This window comes from Lepidochelys olivacea, assembly GCF_965140295.1.
Source record: "Lepidochelys olivacea isolate rLepOli2 genome assembly, chromosome: 3".
Lineage (NCBI taxonomy): Eukaryota > Metazoa > Chordata > Testudines > Cheloniidae > Lepidochelys > Lepidochelys olivacea.
The window spans coordinates 10,649,648-10,676,231 of NC_140413.1; the positions used below are offsets into that span (position 1 = coordinate 10,649,648).

General features: G+C 47.7%; 1 protein-coding gene across 1 annotated transcript; it reads left to right on the forward strand.

Annotated features, from left to right (window-relative positions):
• Positions 1-8,937: 8,937 nt before the first annotated feature.
• On the forward strand, positions 8,938-26,207 carry FDFT1 (farnesyl-diphosphate farnesyltransferase 1). Its single transcript, XM_084622070.1, has 8 exons — positions 8,938-9,025; positions 12,740-12,837; positions 18,876-19,059; positions 20,920-21,048; positions 21,999-22,190; positions 23,235-23,411; positions 23,946-24,098; positions 25,795-26,207. Exons 1-8 carry the CDS (start codon positions 8,987-8,989, stop codon positions 26,014-26,016), a joined length of 1,194 nt encoding a protein of 397 aa, XP_084478196.1. The 5' UTR covers positions 8,938-8,986; the 3' UTR covers positions 26,017-26,207.
• Positions 26,208-26,584: the final 377 nt, after the last annotated feature.

Sequence of the window (26,584 nt, forward strand, 5' to 3'; positions counted from 1 at the left end):
GACCGTTAGCTTTTCCCTTGTTTCTCCCCCGTTTTGTGTTGCTCTTCGTGGGAGCACAACGGCTTGAAACCAAAATGAAGGCTAATGCAATTGGCACAGACTCAGCACAGGAGGGCACCCTCTGCTCTCCGAGAGCTGTCGCTGTATGTCAAACCCAACCTCAGCAACCGATTGAGAGGCACATCTGATCTTCTGCAGTGTGGCGCACTCTCAGCTCTCATTGATGTCGCAAGATTGGGCCCCCAGTGAGGCTCTGAGTGACTGAAGCAGGGGCAGTTCACAGGGTACAGCTCTGCAAACAAGGTTGCGTGTTTGCTTCCTTGCTGTCACTGTTGAGATGAGCTGCATGATCCGTCCTTCTCATGCCAATGAGTTTGAAGAGGGAAACACAGACGAGTTTAGGAGGAAGGACTGGACGGCTCCAGGGGTCTGGGCATGGTATATAGGGCACTTCACGTCTAGTTCCCTGGCCTGAATGTATTGCCCGAAAGCCGTGACTGCTGAATGGTTGGTATCTCAGTGCAGTTCCTAAGTGTCCACATCACACACAAAAATACCACCCCAGCCGGCAACCAAATTCCTGGCTCTGAACATGCCTCAACTCTGGAGAGTCAGAGAGTTTAAGGCCAGACTGGACCACCAAATCATCTCGTGTGACCTCCTGTCTGTCACAGGCCACCCAGCCCCTGCCCACTAGAACCAACAACCAAAATGAGACCCAAGCATTTCAGCCCACAGCAGACGAGACTACAATGTGCCACAGGAAGAAAACAGGATGAACCAAGGTGCACCAGTGTCCGAGGACCCTGCAATGGCAGGGAGATGATTAAAATACACTCAGATAATCCTGGTAAATAACCTGCAACTATTAGCTGCAGAGGAAGGCAAAAAAAACCCCAAAAACCACATGGTCACTGCAAGTCTGAGCTGGGGGAAAATTCCTAACCCCACATTTTGTGATCAGCTACAGCCTGAGCACGTGAGGAAGAATCAGCCAGCCAAGCCCCTGAGAGTGACTGCTCTGTACTACCTCAGAGCCCTGGCCCTTCCCGCTGAATCTCCAGTTGTGGCCAGTCCTGATGCTTCAGAGGAAGGCAATTTAAAAAAAAAAATACCCATAACCCAGAATACATTGAGGGGAAGGGGCTAATTCCTTCCTGATCCCTGCAGGTGGCCGGCTGAAACCCTGAAGCATGAGCATTTAGAAACATGAAATATAAACCAGAAGTGACCCCCCCACAAGCCTGATGAGCCCTGCCCCTTACCAGCACAAGCAGCCCTGTCATGCAATCACTCTCATAAATTTGTAGAACCTCACCCCTCTGATGGTTAGAAACTGTCTTTTAATTTCCAACCTGAATTTATTCATGGCCAGTTTATAGCCATTTGTTCTTGTGCCAACATTGTCCTTTAGCTTAAGTAGCTTTTCACCCTCCCTGGTGTTTACCCCCCTAATGTATTTGCAGAGAGCTGTCATATGCCTGCTCAGCCCTCTTTTTGCTAGACTGAACAAGTCAAGCTCTTCCAGTCTCCCCTCACAAGACCGGTTCTCCATTCCCTGATCATTTCAGTAGCCCTTCTCTGCACCTGTTCCAAGTTAAATTCATCTTTCTTTGCTTCTGGTCCAGAGCCAAACTTTATGACTGGCTTCTGTTCTGCAACTGGCTGCACCAAAACCACAAAGTGGAAGACCCCCCAAATCTGGGAGAGAGTCAGACCCAAACCCTGCAATTTGAGGACTAGTTAGAAAAAGAATTAGATAAATTCATGGAGGAGAGGTCCATCAATGGCTGTTAGCCAGGATGGGCAGGGATGGTGTCCCTAGCCTCTGTTTGCCAGAAGGTGGGAATGGGCGACAGGGGATGGATAACTTGAGGATTACCTGTTCTATTCATTCCCTGTGGGGCACCTGGCATTGGCCACTGTGGGACAACAGGATACTGGGCTAAATGGACCTTTGGTCTGACCCAGTATGGCCATTCTTATGTACCTCTAGAGTAGAGGAAAACTATATTAAGTGAGGACGGCTCCTTGGGACACTAATAAACCTTCCATTGTCATACCCTCCTGGAGAAAAAAATTCTATCAACATCTAGATGAGTTGATGTACCCCCTGGAAGACCTCTGCGTACCCCCAGGTGTGCGCATACCTCTGGTTGAGAACCACTACGCTAAGGCACCCAGAGGCTGGGTCCAGTCACAGCAGTCTGGAGAGCAGGGATTGGCTTAGAACTGTCAATAGGTGGGGAAATAATCCCATATAAAATGCACTGTTACAAACACTGCTGCTGATGATGATTTTTAGAGTTTGAATGCCCACCTTTCTCTCGGTGCCCCCCCTCATTTGGCACATTTGCACTGGACACGTCAGACTCTGGCATGTGATTTATTTGGTCTGTTACAAGACAAAACATACAGTATTTGCTTATAAACAATTCAGACCCTGATCTGGTTTTAACAATGTCACAATACGGGTTCTTTTTAAATCAGTGCTTTCCTTAGCATCTCGGGTTTCCAAATGCTACAGCAACGCTCTGACTGCCCAGCACTGCACAGTTCTTCTGCTGCACACCATATCCATTCAGAGCCCCTTGCTCCCTCCAGCACAGATCCTTAGCCCTGGAGATTTCCCTGCAAATAACACCTCTGACACAGGTGAGCGATTCTGATTCCATCCAGCAGAGGGCAGTGGTGTGCGCACACAAACAAATTATTTTCGATACCGGACATTGGCAGCGTGCAAGGGTCAGCTAGACAAAGGTGTTTACCTAACTGCCTCTGAGGCACCTACAGCCAATATTTAGGTGCCAATGACATTCTCAAAACCACCGCCTACTCCCATAGGTGCCTCAGTTTCCACCCACGGGCATGTACAGAGGGTTCCCTGAAGCGTCTCAGAGCCTTCGCTAAAGCCAAAGCCCCAGGGCCCCCAAAGCAGGCTTCTCAAACCAGATGTTCCACCACTTAGCTTACCAGCGGGGCCCTGATCCCATAGGCTTCCCAGAGCACACCTAAGACCTGTCGCCAGACAGCAGGGGTGGGGTTGCCTATCTCAGCCCGTAGCCAGGTGGCACTTACCTGGGATGTGGGAGACTCAAATTCAAATCCCTATTCTTCTTATTTTGGAGCAGGGGTTTGAATACAGCTCTCCCACAACGGGAGTGAGAGCTTTAATCCCCAGGCAACTGCTTGTTGTGGGATGGGTCTCTCTCCATCTCCCCCGTTGGAGCTGTCACAGCTGCAGGTGCAGCGTGGGGGAGTTGGCGTTACCCCTGCCTATACTGCAAGCTCTCTGAGGTACTTATCTGTGTCCCATTCCTGTAGTATCTGAGTGCCTCCCGTGCTAACATATTTCGCCTCAACACCGCTGGGAGGTGGAGACGAGCTATTATCCCCATTGACAGGCGGGGACATGAGGCCCAGACAGGCAAAAAGTGCCCTGCCCGAAGTCATCCAATGTTTGTGGCAGAGCGAGACCCAGGCTAGCGCCCTAATCATTGCTCCATCCCCCTTCCCTCCCACCAAGCTCTCCTGGGGGACATCTCCTGCTTCAGTAGCCCCCCGCCCCCACCACCCCCGGTGGTAGACTGGCCCACAGCATGGAAGGGCAGTGTGTGACCATATCCGTGTGTCACAAACGTATCCGTGACCAGCTCCTACTCAAGATTCCCCTGTTTATGCATCCCAGGATGACAATTAGCTCTTTTGGCCAGAGCATCACACTGGGATCTCATGTTCAACTGATTATCCACCATGAGACCCAAATGTTTTTCAGAGTCCCTGCTTCCCAGGATAGAATCCCCCATCCTGCAAGTATGGCCCACATTCTTTGTTCCTAGATTTAGCAATATTAAAATGCAGATGGTTTGCTTGTGCCCAGTGAACCAAGCGATCCAGATTACTCTAAATCAGTGATGTGTCCTTTTCATGATTTACCACTCCTCCAATTTTTGTGTCATCTGCAAACTTTATCAGTGATGATGTTGTGGTCTCTTCCAGGTCACTGATAAAAAAAATGTTAAATAGCATAGGGCAGAGGTTCTCAAACTTATCTGATCATGTCCCCTTCTTTGTGTCTGTAGCAGTTTACTCCCCACTCCGTCCCACCACACAAGTACATATACTGATATATACGACAGCAGTGCTTCCCTTGAATCAGTTTTGGCTTCTTTGTTTTTCACTGGAGTTGTTTTTTGTTTTGTTCGGCGAGTGAGCCAATGATTGATTACAATAGGGCAAAAGCAAAAGGTGCTTACAATGAAATGTGCACACCGCATCGTAGCAAACGGATTAACGTATAGATGGCAACGAGGCTGTATAATGTGAGGCAAGCTTAACAGAAATCTGTCAAAATGCAGAGTGCCATCTAGAGTCAAAGGCACATCCCCATCTAGAGTCAAGCGCCATCCGAGGACCTGATCTGTCTGGAGGAATCAGCTTTGCTAGTAATTCATTGCTGGGGGTAAAATGTGCGCAGTACGTTTTTTTCCCGTAAATCTTCTCCCGCCTCCCCCCCACAATACATTCCGCATCCCCCAAGGGGGCCTGCCCTCCAGTTTGAGAACCTCTGGCATAAGGCTCTGAGACAGAGCACCCTGGTCATTGAGCTTGATGCAGCCTGGAGAAGGCTGAAGGTTCACTGGCTGGGGACCGACTGGCTAAGCAGCAGTTCTGCAGAAAAGGACCTGGGGTTTACAGTGGATGAGAAGCAGGTTATCAGTCAGCACTGTGCCCTTGTTGCCAAGAAGGCTCATGGCATATTGGGCTGCATTAGTAGGAGTATTGCCAGCAGATCGAGGGAAGTGACTATTCCCTTCTGTTCGGCACTGATGAGGCCACACCTGGAGTATTGTGTCCAGTTTTGGTCCCTCCACTATAGAAGGTATGTGGACAAATTGGAGAGAGTCCAGCAGAGGGCAAAGAAAATGATTAGGGGGCTGGGGCACATGACTTACAAGGAGAGGCTGAGGGAACTGGGGTTATTTAGTCTTCAGAAGAGAAGAATGAGGGGGGATTTGATAGCAGCCTTCAACTACCTGCAGGGGGGTTCCAATGAGGATGGAGCTCGGCTGTTCTCAGTGGTGGCAGATAACAGAACAAGGAGCAATGGTCTAAAGTTGCAATGGGGGAGGTCTAGGTTGGATATTAGGAAACACTATTTCACTAGGAGGGTGGTGAAGCACTGGAATGGGTTACCTAGGGAGGTGGTGGAATCTCCATCCTTAGAGGTTTTTAAGGCCTGTCTTGGCAAAGCCCTGGCTGGGATGATTTAGTAGGTGTTGGTCCTGCTTTGAGCAGGGGATTGGACTAGATGACCTCCTGAGGTCTCTTCCAACCCTAATCTTCTATGATTCTATGATTCTGCTGGAAGCAGGGAGGAGTTGCTCAGAGGGTGAGTGCTGCAGAGGCGAGAAGCTACGTAGAAGGCTCCTCCTGCAGTATATCTGTGTCATGGTCTGTTTGCTGAAGAACGGAGAAATAAGGGTACATGTGGTGAAAGGGAAACAACTCAGGCATGTTCATGACTGAGGCGCCATGGAAACCAGCAAGACAATGCAACACACAGGGTAGCTGAGGGAGCACCCTGTGACACTTGGGGTCTTGTCCGAGATCCTAACCCTCTTGGTTTGGAGAAGGAGCCTGGAGGGTGACCTGAGCTAGGGCAGGGGGCTCTGGACGCAGTGGAGGAGATTCAGAAGACCCAGCAGGTGGAGAGATGAGCTCTCCTGAATTGGCAGGCAGAGCAGCAGCAGATGCTACAGGAGTTTATTAAAGAGAGGTCTCAAACAGCAGTAGCTCCTGCAGCTGTTAATAATTTTCAGTGAGGGAACTGGAAACTGGGCAGTGGGCCAGGGACATAAAATGGCCCTGCGAGATGCCCCCAGTGCCTTTTTAGTGGGTGGCTGCCCGTGCTGGATGGTACTTGGGTAGTTGGGTGCTACGACTGGCCCCTTATCTCACCTGCAAGGCTCAAACGGCCTATACGGCCCTGAGTGAACCCCAAACCAGAGACTGTGACCTCTGAAAGCCACTATTCTGGACAGGGTGGGCCTGTCAGCGGAGAGGTACCACCAGAAATGTAGAGCGGCTAGGTGGAATGGTGGAATGCATCTCAGGGTGTTCTCACGGAAGAGGTTAGACTGGGCCACTCAGTGGTTGAGGCCAGATTGGCAGAACATAGAGACCTTGGCGGACTCAATTATCCTTGAGCAGTTTATGCAGAGCCTCCCGAAGGCTTCTAGGGTCTGGGTCTGGAGGCATCAGCCAGAGTCACTAGATGCTGCAGTAAAAGTAATGGAGGAGTATGTGGAAGTAGATTTCCCATGGAGAGAACTGCATCCCCCTACAAGCCAGGAAGGAGGAAAGAAGATTAAGGATCTTCCTTCATCAAAACCCAGGAAAGAGATGCAAGAGGCGAATACAAGTGCTGGCGCAGTAATTTGTTACCAGTGTGGGAGCAAAGGACACAAAAAGCAAGACTGCCCGTACATGGACTGCGGGTTCATGGAACTCTGTGGGTTGGCCGGAGTAAAAGGTGAGTCTGGAATAAAGACAGTTCCCATCAGAATAGGCGAGAAAGCCACAAGGGGAGTCATAGACCCAGCAGCTGCGTATTGCTGAGTCTGAAGCACCTTGGTTAGGCCGCAGGGGCAACAGAAAGGGGTGACAATAACCCTCCATTGTGTGCTTGAATACTTGCTCCATGACTGTCATCCCACTGCCTGTCAACAACATGCCTGAGTTGTTTCCCTTTCACCACATGTACCCTTATTTCTCCGTTCTTCAGCAAACAGAACATGACAGATATACTGCAGTAGGAAGAAGGATTCAGTGGCAAAGAGTGGGTGTGGTAAAGTCATTATCCTTTGTGTCATGATAGGGCCGGACCAGACTCCATTTCCCTTGAATAAGAAGGACAAAAGACGGAGGGGGAGACCCATGGTAAGACTGCTACAGTGACTCAGGAGTTCACATTTGTTACTGGGTGGGTGAAATGTAATGATAGAACATATTCCCCCCGAACGGGGGGGTCTGCCCTGCTTTTGTCAGTCTGCCCTGAAGCTGGGACTCACGGTGGTGAACCACACCTGACAGCGTGACAAGCAGAGACAACGGTGTTTTCCCCCAGAGGATCCGCTGGGTCGCACCACGTTGCTGATCGAACCGGGGAGATGGCAGTTGGGTTCAGGCAGTTGGTCCAGCAGCAGGATCAGTGCCAGGGAGGGGTCTCTGCAGGGCGCAGAGCAGGGAGGGAGCTCGCCAGGATACACGCAGGTAACACAAGGTGATGGGATACAATAAGCGACAGCGGCGGTGCCAGGCACAGGGACCATCACAGCGACTGTGCCATCCCTACATGGAAACTGGGCTTCTGAGGGCTGGCGCTGGGTCGTCAGAGCAGTTTATCGGTATAGGAGCCGGGAACAGCAGTGGGAATTGGGTAGAAGGACAGTGTGTCTGTATAGGGGCAGGAAAAAGCACAGGGTGATGGGGCAGTGCCTGGGGGGGGGCAGTGCCTGGGCAGTGGGGGTGGTGTCTGGTGGGGGTGGGGCAGTGTTGGGCGTGGCTGTATGTGGCAGGGGTGGGGGGGCATGTCATGTGGGGAGGCAGTGTCAGGCAGTGGGGCCAGGGCAGTGGGGCAGTTGGGATGTGGGGGGTGGTCCCTGTCTGGTGGGGGCAGTGTCAGGCAGAGGGGCTGGTGAGGACGTATTTGGCTGGGGGAGCAATGAGGCAGTTGGGGTGAGGGGGGTCAATGTCTGACAGGGACAATGTGCGGCAGTGGGGGTGGGGCAGTTGGGATGTGGGGGGGTCCCTGTCTGGTGGGGGCAGCGTCAGGCAGTGGGGCCAGGGCAGTGGGGATGTGGGGGTGGTCCCTGTCTGGTGGGGGCAGTGTCAGGCAGTGGGGCCAGGGCAGTGGGGCAGTTGGGATGTGGGGGGGGGTCCCTGTCTGGTGGGGACAGTGTCAGGCAGAGGGACTGGTGAGGACTTATTTGGCTGGGGGAGCGATGAGGCAGTTGGGATGAGGGGGGTCAATGTCTGATGGGGGCAGTGTGGGGCAGTGGGGGTGGGGCAGTTGGGATGTTGGGGGGGGTCCCTGTCTGGTGGGGACAGTGTCAGGCAGAGGGGCTGGTGAGGACTTATTTGGCTGCGGGAGCGATGAGGCAGTTGGGGTGAGGGGGGTCAATGTCTGACGGGGGCAATGTGCGGCAGTGGGGGTGGGGTAGTTGGGATGTGTTGGGGGGTCCCTGTCTGGTGGGGGCAGTGTCAGGCAGAGGGGCTGGTGAGGATTTATTTGGCTGGGGGAGCGATGAGGCAGTTGGGGTGAGGGGGGTCAATGTCTGACGGGGGCAATGTGCGGCAGTGGGGGTGGGGCAGTTGGGATGTGTCGGGGGGTCCCTGTCTGGTGGGGGCAGCGTCAGGCAGTGGGGCCAGGGCAGTGTCTGTCAGGGCAGGCGCCGTCAGGCAGAGGGGCTGGTGAGGATGTATTTGGCTGGGGGCGCGAAGAGGCAGTTGGGGTGGGATGGGGTCAATGTCTGGCAGGGGGCAGTGTCGGGCGGGGGGTGCAATGGGTGCGGGGCAGTGTTTGGCAGGGAGCACAATGGGGCAGTTGGGGTCAATGGGGCAGTGTCAGGCAGTGGGGGCAGGGCAGTGGGGCAGTTAAGATGTGGGGGGGTCCCTGTCTGGTGGGGGCAGTGTCAGGCAGTGGGGGCAGGGCAGTGTCTGGCAGGGCAGGATGCGCTGCCCCTGGGGTGGGTTTTGCTCAGGCCGTTGGATGCCCCCTCCCCCACAGGGTCCCTGGGGGGGCCGCACACAGGGCTGGACCCTACAGCCTCTCTGACTCCGAAATGAGCTGCAGCCCCTTTGAGCAGCCGGTAGAAATTCTATGGCCATGTCACTTGTCCCCAGGTGCGCGCGGCTGCCCATGGAGCGGGTGGGGAAGTGGCTGGGCCGCCCCCGGGAGCTCTACAACCTGCTGTGGTTTAAGATGGGCGGCGGCGCGACGGTGATGCCCCCGCTGGACCAGGTGAGCAGAGTGGGCGGGGTGTGGGCTGAGGGTGCTGGCCACGGGGCATCTCATCTGACCCGTGAAACCAGTGTCCAGCCTTGATACTGTCTTGTTAACAAGTACATGCCTACAGATGTTTGGAGCTCCCAGCTAGCCCTATGGCAGTGTGCCGAACGCTATCTCCCTGAAGTGGAGGCCTTAGTGGGACTACTTGCTGCTTGAGGGCAACACTATTGTTCCCAGACCAAAGTTTTATCGAATGTTTCCAGCTGAATGGAAAAGGTCTTGACATGTGCCAGCTGGCCAAGGCAAGACCCTGACCTGGAGTCTGTGGCGCAGTATTTATTGTGAGGTCAGAGTGAAGGGCACTGGATGAAGGTAAGACAATGGGTGGAGGGACACAAAGTTAATCTTCGGTCAGCAGTTAATTTCACATAGGCCCATGGTAACAGCTACTGAAGTCCAACCCTATTGAATTCTGTGCCAAAACTCCCACTGACTTCAGTGGGAACAGGTCACTTCTTTCTGGGGCAGGATCAGACTCAAGTCCTAGAGGTGAAAGACTCCATCACCACTGTACTTATCCCATGAATCACCCTCAGTAAAGCTGGCTGTACTGGCTAAGACACCGATCCTGCGAGTCACCCTGACTGGATGCAGAGGTCTGCCTGGGCACCGTGAGTTGCTGGAGCAGTGGCGTATGTAGCCTGGCCGACACTACAAAGTTAGGGCCACCTAAGCCACCTTGCATTGACCTAGTTGGGCATGTGTCTACACTTAAATTTGTCTCCCACCAATGTAAGTGCCCCATTACAGTGACCCAGTAGCACCATCTCCCCGAGTGGCACTGAGCCAGGGTCGATATACCAATGTTGACAGAGCATGAGTGTAGACATTGCATGACTTATGTCAACCCTAACAGCCCTCCAGCAGCTGTCCCACAATGCCAGACACTGACTGCTCTGGTCACAGTTGTGAACTCTACTGCCATCAGGTCACAGAGACTGGAAGGCCCCCCTCTCCTTTAAAAAGAAAAGGAGGACTTGTGGCACCTTGGAGACTAACACATTTATTTGAGCATAAGCTACAGCTCACTTCATCGAATGCATCTAAGGTGCCGCAAGTCCTCCTTTTCTTTTTGCGGATACAGACTAACATGGTTGCTACTCTGAAACCTCTCCTTTAAAGTTACACGAATTTTTGAAATGCCTTTTCCTCATGGTCCAGCTCGGCAAGCACACCTAGCAGCTCTCCCTTGTTGCGTGCCACTGCCCAGCTGACCGTGCCGGCTACACACTCCAGACGCGCTCTGGCTGGGAGTGGACAGGAGATACTGGATCTCCTGGGCCTGCGGGGAGAAGAGGCTGTGCAGACACAACTCCAGACCAGCCAGAGAAAGGTGGACATCTATGAGCATATTACACGGGGGATGCAGAAGAAGGGATACTGTCGTGTCTCCCACTGAATCAATTCTTCTTATGGCTCTGCAAATCCCAGAGGATCAGGCCCCTTGTGCTTGTAACGCCTGTGACAAAAGTGCAGCACTGTGCAGGCTCTATGCTTCGTCAGAGATGGCAGACCAGGAGAAGGGCAATGCGGGTTTGTGGGATTTTAAAAAAAGGGGGGGGAATTATGCGATAGAGATGACATTATGGAATGGAGACAGTGGCACACTGGGAAGTTGACCCCTTGCTCCCGTCACCCCTGGTTTCTGCTCCATCATGCATTGCCAACACTTCCCAAAGGACGGTGGGCTGGAGGTGGAGAGTTACACACTGATATACCTACCCATGGCGCACTGCACTCACAAGTGCTCCTGGTGAATATCCGCAGCACCAACACAAGGAGCCAAGTATGTGTAACTCCTGGGTGTGGGGTCTGTTCCCTCTAGTGATTAGGGGTATAGAACGGCTGCTGTATGAGTCTGCTACGTCCCTAGGGCCATGTGGCTTTTAGCTCATGCAGTAGAGACCCGTGCATTTAGCTCCAGAGGTCCCAGGTTCAATCCCGCCTGCTGACAACCAAGGTTTGTTGGTGTTACATATGCACAACCACAAGCAATATACTAACTGCGGCAGCTGTACGCCGATGTAACTTGTGTCAGTCAAAGTTTGCCGTGTAGCTGTGGCCTAAGACCCAGGTCCTGCAAGTTGATCTATGTGGGTGTGATCAGTGAGTGACAATGGGGCTCAGTGCGAACAGATGTTGTCTGTTTTGCAGCCCAATGGGGCACACCAGTGTTGATCAGCTAGTAGGACTGAGGCATCACTTTGTGTTCCCAAGCTGGTGACTGCTAGCAGTCACTGTTCAGAAGGATGGTAAGTGCCATTTTGAATCAACTATTTTCACATTGATACCACATTAGTGAGGCAAGTCATTCCACTTGGAGAAAACACTTTCAAAATATGTCCCCCCTCTCCCTCCAAACAATCTCTATTACAGTTAGGGCTCATCATCTCCCCTGGGTTTAATTATCCCGTTTCCAGCTGAGATGAGATGGGGAATGGTCTGTCTAAAAATATGGATAAATATAGGGAATTCAATATGGAAAGATCCCTCTTGATCTGAAAGTTTTTGTATTATAAAATTCTCTGTTGGTTCAATAAAAGATACTAAACCAACACTTTCACTTTATATCATGCTCCTGTCTGAAAATGTTTTACCTATTTAGCATTACAAGTGATACCAAAGAGTACTGTAACAGACAGAGATCAGAGGAAAACCCATTTATTCTGGGGGTTTCCTCCCTAGCTGTGCTCATTGCGTATGACAGCATTTCATATCGAGTTACTGTAACCCGCACACCTCCAGGGTGTGGTGCTCTGTCCCATCTAGTGGCACCGAGACCACTTAGAGAGAGATTATGAATCTGCTCTACAGCCCTAGCTAGCAGCCAGTTGGCTTTTAGCTCATGCGGTAGAAGCTCATGCACTAACCTCCAGAGATCCCAGGTTCAATCCTGCCCACTGACAACCGGGGTTTGTTGATGTTACATTACTTTCAGCATTTCTCCTGCATTAGCCAATCAGTTTGCCCCTGTTTGTACTGTGCTTCCACATGAGGTTAGGGGAGTGAAAAATACAGGGAAAAGAAGGAAAATGTGAATGTGAAACCATAAAGCACCAGAGCCCAGGAAAGTGTAGTACATGGAACTAATTTAAACTTAAAAAATCAACTAGATTTTATAATGACTGTGTTCTTTTCTTAGCGATGCATGTTTATATTCCATAAAGCCTTGCAGTGCACTAGTGGACAGGCAAATAACTAGCCTATAGATTTTAAATCAATACTTACCATCTAGCAGTACAGAGAAGGTGCTATGCATTGAACATATGTATTGAGGTTGCAAGACATCCTGGTGGGTGACACTGGGGGGGGCATTTCACATAGAGTTAAGTCACGGGTTGCTCCAGGGTGCATGGAATTGATGGGAAGGGACTCTTCTTGGGGGTCCAGTATCAATGGTTGGGGTTCAGTGTCTCTGGGGCACACAGGGTTAGCAGATGGGTGCTCCCTCTAGGCCCCCCGAAGCTCTGCTAGGAGGCACAGCAGACCGTGCTGTTCCCCCTGTGGGAGAGTGGCCAAGGGCGGTGGGGTTTCCGGCGGGTGTTCCCCCTTGCCACTGGGCCGGCTCTGGAGGGGCAGCCGGCTTTTGCACCAAGGCTTCCCCTCTGGGATCTGTCTGGCCTTGCCCACTTCCAGCAGCCCGTGTCCCCTCTGCTCTGCCCACAGGATGCGCTCAGCGACAGACTCAAGATCTGCTACCGGTACCTGAACCAGACCAGCCGGAGCTTCGCTGCTGTCATCCAGGCCCTGGATGGGGAGCTGCGGTGAGTGCCCACAGCGGGGAGCTGGACATGAGGGAGTTCATAGGCATAGGCTGTGAGGCAGGGGCCAGTCACTCCCTCACCTTAACATCATAGGAAAGGGTTAATTAAGCAAGTTCCATGCAGTGGGAGCCGGCTGGGGACATTGGACATGGGAAGGTCACTAGGGCAACTGTGCTGGCCAGGACAGGGTTAATGTAAATATATCCATACCAGGGGAGCACCTAGCTTAGCTGGTCTGTAGAGGGTTAACAAGTAGAGGGTTATGCAAGCAGCAAGAGCCCAGCAGAAGCACCTGGCTGAGTGGGAGGGGGGGGTTTAATCAAGTGTCCTGGCCATAAATAGGCATTGTCAGTGGGAGATAGGTACCTGACAAGCTTTGGAGCCTGGTGGCATTTTCAAAAGTGCCTATCTGCATCATTAGGAGCCTAAATACCTTTGAAAATCTGGCCCCACGGTCTTCATGTTGGTAGAATTTTGAGATCTCGTCCTTTCACTCTGGGGTTTTATTCATAGATTGGAAGAAGAAAACAGCTTTCCTGTTTTTTCAGCTCTGGCTTGGTTTCTCCTCTTTGAATGATCTAGTCCAAATGAAGAAAATACCCTCTCTGCACCTTCTAGCTAAACTGAAATCAAAAGTAACTAAGATTTGGTCTACACTAAAAAGTTAGGTCGACCCGGCAACATCACTTAGGGTTGTCAAAAATCCACCCCCTAGAGTGGTGTAGTTAAGCCGACCTAACCCCCAGTGTAGACCGCAGAAGAATTCTTCCTCAACCTAGCTACTGCCACTTGGAGAAGTGGATTACCTACCCTGACAGGAGAACCCCTCCTGTTGGCGTAGGTAGTGTCTACACTGAAGCAGTACAGCAAATGCTGCTGTGGCATTTCAGATTTAGACAAGCCCTAAGGCAAAATCTTTTCTGCACAATAGAAACTGATTGTACTTACTGAATACCATGATTCGCTCCATTGTAAAGACTGAACATAATATAGACACTGACTTATCTATTCCTTTTCTAATGGTTCTGAACATTCTGTTAGCTTTTCTGACTGCCACTGTGCATTGATCAGATGTTTTCAGAGAACTCCAAGAGCTCTTTCTTGAGTGGTAAGAGCTAATTAAGACACCATCATTTTGTATGTAGAGTTGGGATTATGTTTTCCAGTATGCATTACCTTGCATTAATCAAGACTTAATTTCATCTGCCATTTTGTTACTCACTCACCCAGTTTTGTGAGATCCCTTTGTAATTCTTCTCAGCAATTTTGTATCATCTGCAAACTCTGCCCCTCACTGTTTACCCGCTTTTCCCCAGATCACTTATGAATATTTTGAACAGCACTGGTCCCTGTACAGATCCCTGGAGGACACTGCTATTTATCTCTCTCCATTCTGAAAACTGACCATTTATCCTATCCTTTGTTTCCTATCTTTTCACCAGTTACTGATCCATGAGAGGACCTTCCCTCTTATCCCATAACTGATTACTTTGCTTAAGAGCCTTTTGGTGAGGGACCTAGTCAAAGGATTTCTGAAAGTCTAAGAACACTATATCCACTGGATGACCCTTGTCCACATATTTGTTGATGCCCTGTCAAAGAATTCTAGTAGATTGGTGAGACACGATTTTCCTTTTACAAAAGCCATGTTGACTCTTCCCCAACAAATCGCATTCATCTATGTGTCTGATAATTCCATTCTTTACTATAGTTTCAACCAATTTGCCTGGTACTGAAGGTAGGCTTACCAGCTAGTAACTGCCAGGATCACCTCTGGAGCCCTTTAAATAAAATTGGTGTCACATTAGCTATCCACCAGTCATCTGGTACAGAAGCTGATTTAAGTGATAGGTTATGTACCACAGTTAGTAGTTCTGCAATTTCATATTTGAGTTCCTTCAGAACTCTTGAGTGAATACCATCTGCTCCTGGTGGCTTGTAACTGTTTAACTGATCAATTTGTTCCAAAACTTCCTCTACTGATACCTCAGTCTGGGACTGTTCCTCACATTTGCCACCTAAAAAGAATGGCTCAAGGTGTGGGAATCTCCCTCATATCCTCTGCAGTGAAGATCGATGCAAAGAATTAATTTAGCTTCTCTGCAATGGCCTGGTATTCCTTGAGTGCACCTTTAGCACCTTGATAGTCCAGTGTGTTCCACTGATTGTTTGGCAGGTTTCCTGCTTGTCATGTACTTAATTTTGTTTTTTATTAGTTTTATTTTTATTAGTTTTATTTAGTTTTGTTTTTTATTAGTTTGTTTTTTATTAGTTTTGTTAGTTGCTCTTCAAATTCTTTTTTGGCTTGCCTAATTATACATTGACACTTGACATGCCAGAATTTATGCTCCTTTCTATTTTCTTCAGTCGGATTTGACCTCAGATTTTTAAAGAATGCCTTGTTGATTCGAACCTTCTTTTTTATTCTGTTTAGCTCTGGTGGGACTTTTTTGATCCTTGTACTATTTTTTTAAAATTTGGGGTATATATTTAATTTGAGCCTCTATTATGATGTTTTTAAATGTTTCCATGCAGCTTGCAGGCATTTCACTCTTGACTGTTCCTTTTAATTTCTGTTTAACTAGCCTCCTCAGTTTTGTGCAGCTCCCCCTTTTGAAGTAAAATGCTAATGTGTTGGGCTTCTTTGGTATTTTCCCTCTCACAAGGATGTTAACTTTAATTATATTATGGTCACTATTACTGAGCGGTTCAGCTATATTCACTTCTTGGACCAATCCTGTGCTCCATTTAGGACTAAATCAAGAATTGCCTCTCCCCTTGTGGGTTCCAGGACTAGCTGCTCCAAGAAGCAGTCATTAAAAATGTCTAGAAATTTTATCTCTGCATCCTGTCCTGAGGTGACATGTACCCAGTCAATATGGGGATAATTGAAATCCCCCATTATTGCTGGGATGTCTGTTTAATCCACCATTAATATTGAGTTTTCTATTTTTATAGCCTTTCTGATCTTTCTGAGCATTTCACAGTCACCATAACCAGTCTAGTCAGGTGGTCTGCAGAATATTCCTAATACACTCTTATTATTCAAGCATAGAGTTTCTATCCAGAGAGATTCTATGGTACAGTTTGATTCTTTAAAGATTTTTACTATACTTTGTTTCCTTTCACACATAGTGCCAATCCCCCACCAGCACAACCTACGCTGTCATTCCTATATATTTTGTACACTGGTATTACTGTGTGCCATTTTTTTCACAGTTCCACCAAGTTTCTGTGATTCTTATTATATCAATATCCTCATTTAATATCAGGCAGTCAAGTTCACCCGTCTTAGTATTCAGACTTCTTGCATTTGTATAAGAGCACTTTTAAAATCTGTCCCTTTTTAGTTGTTGGCCTTCATCTGATGTAATTGAACGGGACTCTTTTTCATTTGACTGTTTTTCTTCAGCTTCCACGTGTACTTTATCAACTTGTATCCTCTCCTATTTACTAGGTGTAATGGTGTGGCAGTCACTTCTCACGAGTGCCCCCTTCTGGTCAGGTGTGTCTGGAGTCTTTAAGCAGTCCAGGCCCTGGTTTCAGGCTGTACCCGCAGGGCTTCCTAGCTGGAGACAATGGTTTTGCCCTTTCTCCAGCTGGGCCACTAAGTAGTTCAGAGCCCCTTCTGGGGGGTTCTCACTGTCCAGTTGTAGGCCCGCCCACTGCTCCCACTGTCCCAACCCAGGAACCCTAAGAATAGCAGCCACATGCTGCCATGTCCCTTTAGCAAAACTGCCCTCAATTCCCTGGGCTACTTCCCCTTGGCCTCAGCCTTCACCAAAGCTTCAACCTTACCTGATGGGGTCTAAATTAGCTGTTACCACTCAACAAAGAGATCTTGGAGTCATTGTGGACAGTTCCCTGAAAATATCCACTCAATGTGCCACGGCAGTCAAAAAAGCGAACAGAATGTTGGGAATCATTAAGAAAGGGATAAATAAGAAGACAGAAAATATCCTATTGCCTCTATATAAATCCATGGTAGGCCCACACCTTGAATACTGCGTGCAGATGTGGTCGCCCCATCTCAAAAAAGATATATTGGAATTGGAAAAGGTTCAGAGAAGGGCAACAAAAATGATTAGGGGTATAGAACGGTTGCCGTATGAGGAGAGATTAATAGGACTTTTCAGCTTGGAAAAGAGATGACAAAGGGGGATAGAGGTCTATAAAATCATGACTGGTGTGGAGAAAGTAAATAAGGAAGTGTTATTTACTCCTTCTCATGCCATAAGAACTAGGGGCCACCAAATGAAATTAATAGGCAGCAGGTTTAAAACAAACAAAAGGAAGTATTTTTTCACACAATGCACAGTCAACCTGTGGAACTCCTTGCCAGATGACGTTGTGAAGGCCAAGACTATAAAAGGGTTAAAAAAAGAAACAGATAAATTTGTGGAGGCTAGGTCCATCAGTGGCTATTAGCCACGATGGGAATGGTGTTCCTAGCCGCTGTTTGCCAAAAGCTGGGAATGGGTGACAGGGGATGGACCACTTGATGATTAGCTGTTCTGTTCATTCCCTCTGGGCACCTGGCACTGGCCACTGTCAGAAGACAGGATACTGGGCTACATGGATCTTTGGTCTGACCCAGTATGGCCATTCTTATGTTCTTATGACAGAATATAGCTGGACTTCAGCAAGGCTTTTGACACAGTCCCACAAAACATTCTGATAAATAAGATGGAGAAATGTGGGCTTGGCAGAACTACCATTAAATTGATACATAATTGGTTAAACAAACACAAAGAAAGAATAACTATTAATGGCATGATGTTGGATTGGAGGTAGGTCCCAAGTGGGGTTCCACAGAGATCTGTTCTGGGACTGATGTTGTTGAACATCTTTATTAATGACCTGGATGTAGGAATAGAGAGCGTACTGACCAAATTTGCAGATGACACAAAACTGGGTCAGGGGGTTGCCAACGCTTTGGAGGATAGAACTACAATTCAGTGGGATCTTGATAAATTGGAGAACTGGGCTATAGACAACAAAATGAAATTCAACAAAGACAAATGCAAGGTGCTACACTTACAAAAGCAAAACCAAATGCACAAATACACAAGAGGGATAACTGGCTTAGCAGCAGCATTGCTGAGAAGGATCTGGGAGTTGTGGTGGATCACAGCCTCAACATGAGTCAGCAATGTGATTCTGTTGCAAAAAAAGCAAATACATTTTAGGTTGCATTAACAGAGAAATAGGCAAGTTACAGGAGGTGATAGTACCACTCTACTCGGCACTAGTCAGACCTCAGCTGGAGTACTGTGTCCAGTTTTGGTCACCGCTATATAGAAAGGATGTAGAGAAACTGGAAAGGATCCAGAGGTGAGGGACAAAGATGATCAGAAGGATGGAATGCAAGCCATACGAGCAAAGGCTGAAGGAACTGGGTATGTTTAGTCTGGAAAAGATGAAGTTAAGGGAGATATGATAGCGGTCTTCAAATACTTGAAAGGCTGCCATAAAAAAGATGGAGAAAAGTTGTTCTCTCCTGCCACAGAGGGCAGGACCATAGGCAATGGGGTCAAACTATAGCATAGCAGATTTAGATTAAATCTCAGGAAAAACTTACTAACTATAAGAACAGCAGGACAATGGAACAGACTGCCGAGGGAAGCTGTGAAAGCTCCTTCATGGGAGGTTTTCAAAAGGAGGCTGGATAGCCATCTGTCTTGGATGGTTTAGACACAACAAACCCTCCATCGTGGCAGGGGGTTAGACTAACTCTTTGATTCTATGATTCTACCTCTCTGCCTCCCTTAGCTCCTCCAGTTCAACCACTCTGGTGTCCAGAGCCCATACTCGGTCTCTGAGGGCCTTCTTTCACTGAATGCACACATATGTCACCTGCCCACAAGGCAGGTAATCATACATGCGGCACTGGGTGCAATAAATTGGATAGCTCCCACTTTGTTGCTGGACTGTTTAATTTGAGAATGTCTGTTACAAAAGCCATGTGATAATTTTAAAATACTTTTCAGAGTAATAGGGAATCCCAAGTAATAGGGAATCCTTTTCTCCCTCCGTAGTCATGCTGTGTGCATATTGTACCTGGTTCTCCGAGCTCTGGACACTGTAGAAGATGATATGACCATCAGTTTAGAAACCAAGGTCCCAATGTTGCATGACTTCCACTCCTATCTGTATCAGCCGGACTGGAGATACATGGAGAGCAAGGAGAAGTATAAGCAAGTGCTTGAGGACTTTCCAACGGTGAGCCATTAGTTTCCATGTTTCAAACTATAATATAACCCATATGTTGACGAGTACAGGTATCCACTTCAAACATCTTTGCAACTTGGTACGTAGGAATTGCCAGATGACTGAAGACATGGTTATTGGCAATGCCTGCTGGAGTGTCACCGGGTTTGCTGTTGGAATATATACGAATCAGAGATGTCAAAAACAACTTATTTGTAACTCTAAACTGCCCTAGAATTTCAGGCACTTCCCAGCTTTGATACTGAGGACTATGTTTTAGAGGCCCAAAATCATATCCATTCACATACCTACGGTCATGTACATTTCACTGCAGTTGTGCGTAATTGTGGTGATTTAGGGGGTCTACACACTTGCACATGTGACTGCATTCAAAATTGGGGGAAAACTACATGCTGATAAACTTTGCATGTGTGCAAGTGAGGGTCACCCTCTGGAAACTTGGCTCTAAAAATTATATGTTCCCTTGGGTGTTGAAAAAGCAGATGAGCTTCAAACTGTGAAATGACAGACTTGGTAATTCTTGCTCTCCGTGTCAATAGACCTCAGGTGTGACATGCCCTGCCCCCTGGAAGGAAGGGGAATCATAGCAACTCGCTCTGTGACCTCCTGATGCCCAGTTTATGGAGGGAGTTACCTTGGTGGAGGTTTTGGAGAATATATTACTTACTTACAAGAGTCTTGAGGAACTTGTTCTACTTAGTTTATCAAAGAGAAGGTTAAGACTCTAGTGGAGAGCTCTTTAATCTAGCAGACAAAGGCATAACAAGATCCAGTGACTGAAAGGTACAGCTAGACACATTCAGACTGGAAATAAGATGCGCCTTTGAACAGTGAGGGGAATTACCCATCGGGGCAAGGTAACCAGGGATGTGGTGGATTCTCTGTCACCAGAAGTCTTTAAATTGATACTTTCTTAAAGGTATGGTCTAGTTCAACCAGGAGTTACAGAGCTCAATGATGGAATTGCTGTGTGAAAATTTCTGACCTGTGTTATGCAGCAGGTCAGACCAGATGATCCTAGTGGTCCTTTCTAGCCATATGTCTATGAAATATTAAAAGAAAACTACAATCATAGAGAAAGGCACAGTACCAAGGATAGACCTGAAGAATAGTGCTATAAGGAGGCTCTTTCAGCTGTCAGAAGAGGAGGTTTATGTGAATTGATAGAGAGAAAAGCTGATGCAAGGTGAATATAGGATTCGGGGAGTGGAGAAAAGAAAGTGATGAGGTCTGGAAGATAAAGACCCAGTCCATGGATTGCTTTAAGAACAAGGAGGGCAGCTTTGAATTAGGCTCTGGAATACATAGAGAGCTGTGGGAGCAGTTTGAGGCTAGGAGTGATGTGAGCATGCTGCTTTGCCTGGGAGAAAGGCATCCAGTGGCAATACACATGTTGACATCTGGGGAGATGGGCCTTGGGGACGATATAGCGAGCCGAGCTTCAAAAGAACACTGGAAATCTTTTCTTTTCATTGCTCCCATCAGCTTACCTGCTGTTCACTTGCTGGGACTCTTCCCACAGAAGAGTTTATTGTTGTAAGCAAGCATTCACAAACTCCCAAGTGGTGCTGCCCAAGGTTATACTGTCTTCATGAAGATACAAATTGCATTTGAGCTGTGGCCAAAGATCAGAGGAATTTTTGTTGAAGAACTTGCTGAATCTGTGTTTACTGCTGAGTGGCTTGAATCTGCTTCCATTGAAGCCAGTGCGGAATTTTGCCAATCCCTTCAGTGGGGAGCAGGATAAAACCCCATTAAGCTGTAACCTATTATTCTCTTAGTCTGTTAATGAATGCCAAATTCTGCTTCACTTTCAGCACTATGTATATTTCCTTCTGGTTTCTGTTGTAGATCTCCTTGGAGTTCAGGAACCTGGCAAAGGTGTATCGAGATATGATTGCAGATATTTGTCACAAGATGGGAGCTGGTATGGCAGAGTTCTTGCAAAAGAAGGTTGATTCCCTGCAAGAGTGGGATAAGGTAAGTGAATCTGTAAGTGATCATAGAGAGAGCATGCTCAGAGCAACACCCACAGTCCCTGCTGGGGGCCTGGCATTCTGCACTTGCCGCAGATCGTTACAGTTTCTTCTCCCCTGGGACTGGTGATGCTCACCCAGTCGTAGACAGGTACCCAAAATGAGCAAAGGACAAAGTGTTAACTCAGAGTCTTGCTACTTGGGCAGCCTCCTTCGATGTGAATGTAAAGAGTTATCTTAGCAATGAGATCTCTATGTAAATTTCACTGGGCATCAAAAAGCTACTGTATGTTGTTACTGACCCTTGTGAATGACAGTGTTTGTAAATGTCCACAAAAGAGCCTTGAAGGGATGGTGTCCCTAGCCTCTGTTTGCCAGAAGCTGGAAATAGGCAACAGGGGATGGATCACTTGATGATGACCTGTTCTGTTCATTCCCTCTGGGGCACCTGGCACTGGCCACTGTCGGAAGACAGGATACAGGGCTAGATGGACCTTTGGTCTGACCCAGTATGGCCATTTTTATGTTCTTAAGATGCTGTTTTGGAGCTCTTTGACTAGAATCAGCTATTGAAGCAGCTGCTCTCCTATGGGTCTTTCATCTGGAAAGTGGAAGCCCTGAGCTGCTAACAGCTGTGGATGACACATTTGCTATTTTTCCTGAGTGGAGCAGTGCTCTGGTGGTAGAATCCATGCTGCAGAACCATATTCCTGGGGTCGGGATGTTGGCTGTCAAGCACGGGCATGAAGAGACATGCTTAGGAATGCTCAGCCCATGTAACTCAGCCCATGTAACTGAATTCAGAGGCAAAATCAAATACCACTGACATAGTCATCAAAACAAGAAAAGGCGCACACGGCACACGCAATAACCTACAGGTGTCATTTTGATGTAGCCATTTGGACTAGGGGATATAGATCGATAAACATTTTTTCCTCTCTCCAAACCTTGCAGTATTGTCACTACGTTGTTGGGTTGGTGGGCATTGGCCTTTCTCGTCTGTTCTCTGTGCTGGAGTTAGAAGACCCTATCATAGGACAGGACACAGAGCTTGCAAATTCCATGGGCGTCTTCATTGAGAAAACCATCATCATCCGTGATTATCTGGAGGACCAGTTGGCAGGAAGAGAATTCTGGCCCAGAGAGGTAAAGGAAACCAGCCCTTTTTAAGATGGAACTTCTGCTAGATACGGCTCATTAGGAAGTGTTAGTGTTGTGATTCAGACAGCTCATCTGAAGGGGACAGGACTGAAGATACTGGTACTGCTTTGATGCAGTTTAGTCAGAACTAGTTGGGAGACTCATTTCACAGAATTCACTTTCAGTTCCTATTCTGATATAGAAGATCTCTGGGCTTTTTCAAAAAAAAAAACTTGCCCAAGTCTGTTTGCATGGAGTTAGGCCAAACACTTCTGCCCTTAGAGCTCTGAGCAGTCACATTTAGCCGTGTGTGTGTCCCACAGGGGCTAAACTCTATTGCTAACATTGATAAATTTGTATACTAGTAACTGTCATATGAAGGGATGGCAAGTGCATGGTTCACATCCAAACATCTCATTAATGTGTCCATTAAAGCAAAACTCAGAGGAGAAGCTGGAACGTCTGCGGTGTTTTTGTCTCCCTGTGATCATGGAGCAAAGCTGTGATCTAGGAGACCAGGCTTATTGTCCTTGGTCATGCATCTGTTCAGCAGAGGGTTTAGAGAAACCTCTACTGTCAGAGAACACCCAGTATGCTATTGCTGTGCTCCATTCACCAGCACCATTGGCAGGATATGACATCACTGTTGTAATAAGTGTGTAAGTGCATTGTAGAATCAGAGGCATGGATGTTCAGCTTCAGAGCTCCCACCTGGGTCAAATTCTTCTCAGCAGAGTGGGATCCAAATGCCTTTGTTTTGTGTCTGTCTAGAAATTCACCACTTTGGTAGGACTCTCTTCTAGAAGTTAGTCTCTGTATCCCAGTAGGTCTCATGGAGAGGGGCCCTGTAATGGGGCTGAATGGAATTGGAGGCTAGAGTAATCTCGAGTGTTTTAAAGGTCCTTTTTCTGACTGCAACAAGGTCTGATTATGAGAATGAGGTGACGTTCAGTAATAAGATTTTTGTTTGATACGGGCCCCCTTTGAATATGAATGTCTGAAAAGTGCTAACTGCTGAGTGGTGTTACTATGTACTGTCGGTGTTCCCAGGTTTGGAGCAGGTATGCCAAGAAGCTGTCGGATCTCGCCAAGCCAGAGAACACTGATGTGGCTGTCCAGTGTATGAATGAACTGATCACAAATGCTTTACACCATATCCCTCATGTCCTCACCTACTTATCTAGACTGAAAACCCAAAGTGTCTTCAACTTCTGCGCTATTCCGCAGGTAGGTTAACATTTGCAGATGTTTTAAACAGGATCTTCTAGCTGCTTCATCCTCTCCCTTGGAACTGGATGTCCTTTGAGGTCTATGCATAGTGTTTAATAGTAGCATTATTTAATAACGGTACATAAATAAATTCAATGTGGAACATTTTGAGTGTTTGCCTCGTCCTGAGAAACTGTGTCCTTTCCGCAAGGGAATGGCTCTGCTTTTGGATATGGTGTGGGAAGTCGGAAATGGTTGCTGCAAGATGAATGTAAATAAACAGGACTCTCTTTTCTCCTAAACTAAGACAATCCTACATAGTTAATGAAAATATTAGGAACCTTTCTGTTCTCTGTCTTCCTTGTCTTTGCTTTAGTCATCCATTGTGAGCAGTGCTTCTTTAGAAATCATTTCTCTATTCTCTGCTTTAAGCTAAGCTCTGCCTTTTATACCATGGGTGATTTGCCATCGATTTCAAATGGAGCCAGGATTTCATCCCATGTGCACAGCTTACAGCACAGAGTAAATGCTTTTTTTGTCATTTCTCCCTAGGTGATGGCCATCGCCACTCTGGCGGCCTGTTACAATAACAAACAGGTGTTTAGGGGGGTGGTGAAGATTCGGAAAGGACAAGCTGTCACTTTAATGATGGATGCCACGAACATACAGGCTGTCAAGTCTATAATGTACCAGTATGTGGAAGAGGTGGGTTGGATCGCTTGCTTTGAATGACTAACTTTCAAATGTAGATGTTCCTCTTTCCTCCTCAGGTCTATGCAGTTAGGGCTAAGCTGGGGGTACCACTGTAACCCTCTGTTTCAGCCATTTAGTAACTTTCATTTTCTTTTGGCCAAAATTGCTGAAGATCTAGAAACGAGCATAGCATGAAACAGCTTGAAATAGTAAAGTCTGGAATGCGGCTGTTTTCCTTGGTGCTTTAGATTCTCTGGCCTCACTCATTTGTGTCTCAGGTTTCATTCAGATTTTATACACACTGTAGCATAATGCAACACCAATATTACACAGTTGTATGCAATAGTATAACATGGGTGCTACAGTTTGTGTAAACACCCCATATTTGTTTGTCTAAATACTGTACAGTTTCCTCGTGAGTCAACTTAATGGGGAATTGCACAGTTCCTGTCTGGAAAGTTTTTGTATCTTTCCAGAGCATCATGGAGAACAAAAGGCCTTTAATTGCTATGACTGTGCAAATTAGCCGATATGTAGGGCAAAACTTTGGTGGCTTGACTCACCTATTTCTAAAACTGTCATCTCACAGAGCCACAGTCCCTTAATGCAGGTACCCCTCCAGTCAATGGGACTTCTCAGAAGTGCACTGGATGCTATACAAAAATAAAGACATGGTCCTCATCTCTAAGGAGCTGGTGACAAGCTGACGGCCCCACTGGCATCAATTACCATTGAAAACCAGGCCACCAAATTCTGATTAAACAAAATGGTTCTTGCAAGAAGACTGCTCAGGGGATGTCTCATAGCCATGGGCAGGGCCACTGTAGAACACTGCTAGCTACACTTGGGCCTATGGTTGTTCCTAGCAACATTCTGTCATGTTTCCCCTGGACCATGCAGATGGGAACTCTCTGAAAATTGTCTGAGAACGGTATTGTGAGCTCATGCAAGGGAGTACCTTGGCCCTGTTAAAATCAGAGCTAACTGGTTCACAGACAGTTCTTGCTGGCAAGATGCAAATGCTGTCCCTGAATTAGATGCCACTTTGTAGTGGTTGTATGACCTCCGAGTAGCTCTGGGCTGAGCTGACTTAACCATATTAATAACAGGGCTTATGATGGGCTACAAAACGTTTAGACCCGTGGCCCAGTTTTTCAAGGGTACTTATGTTCCTAAATCCCTCTGAAACCAATGGGATTTAGGCACCTAAATATATTTTTAAAATCCCAGTGCAGGCGGTGTTAGCAAGGACTTCCAAGCAGGAACTGTTACTTAGTTTTAAACAATAGACTTCTGCACACGGCTGAAGGTGCCCTACCACAGAAACAGCAAGTCCAACCAATTTCCAGCAGCATTAAAAGCCGATAAGCCTCGTTCAGACTAATGGCTCAAACGCCATTGCGGACTGACTCCTAAAGAGTATGGGCTAAAACAGAGTTCAGCTGTGAGCACAGTTCTCAGACAAAACGTTCCCAGGGAAATGGGGCTTGAATCTTGCTAAGCTGGTGCCATTCTGATCTCAATGCAGCTTTCAAACTAGGCAGTTTCCCATTCCTGGGGAGTATTGTTCTGTTTGGATATCCATGGCATCACTGCAATGATACAGCTCCTGTGCGGGAGGTCCCGTTTCACATTTGAGGGCTACTAGATGGTGTGTTGTTCTCATGGTTATTTCGTAATCTTGCATGGGCTTTTTTTCTCTCTTCAGATCTATCGGAAGATCCCAAGTGCTGACCCATCTTCTAACAAGACCCAGCGGATCATCGTCTCTATCCAGACACTGTGTTTGCCCAGTGGCACGGTGGTATCCCATAACCATTACTCCCCCATCTACCTCTCGTGCACTGTGCTTCTGGCAGCGCTGAGTTGGCAGTATCTGAGTGCAATGTCAGAGGCGTTGGAGGAGGATGTACAGGCCAATGAGAACTGAGGGTTGGTTGGGAGAGTGAAGGCAGTGGTTGGGTAATGTTGGGAAGGGGTTCATGTCTCTTTCCTATTGGGTCTGCTGCCCTGTGGGATTCCAGAGTGGCATGAGCCCTTGAAGCTGTGAATGGGAAGGTGCTGGTTGACCTGCATCTATTGGGTGTATTGCAGCCACTAGCTGGTAGCTGGCAGCGGGAGTCGGATGTTTTCGTTGTTCGGATGAACAGGTTACGAATGTGACAGTTGGAGTCTCTTTGTGGGAAACGATGTTTTACCTGAATTCTGACTGTGCTATTTTTAAATAGAAATCCAGATTGCCTCCCTTGCTTTTGATTGCCTCCTTTGATTTTGACACCCTTTTCCAATGCAAGGCTATGTGACATCAGCGTTTGTGGTTTTCCTCTCTCCTCTTCCTGTGCTTCATATTCTTATCCCACTGAGTTCAATGCTCAGCAATTGTAGTGGTTCCAACTCACATCATTGGGCTTGGAAGCTAACCTTTCCTAAGACTGAGGAACTCTTCAGTACGCGGGGAGGAATCTGTTTTCTGACCCCTTGTCTAAAAAGGCGGTGGC

Coding starts and splice junctions, on each gene's coding strand:
- FDFT1 (XM_084622070.1), top strand. CDS start 8,987: ATGGGCGGCGGCGCGACGGTGATGCCCCCGCTGGACCAG. Junction 22,191..23,234: donor GAGAATTCTGGCCCAGAGAG/GTAAAGGAAACC, acceptor CGGTGTTCCCAG/GTTTGGAGCAGGTATGCCAA. Junction 24,099..25,794: donor TGTACCAGTATGTGGAAGAG/GTGGGTTGGATC, acceptor TTCTCTCTTCAG/ATCTATCGGAAGATCCCAAG.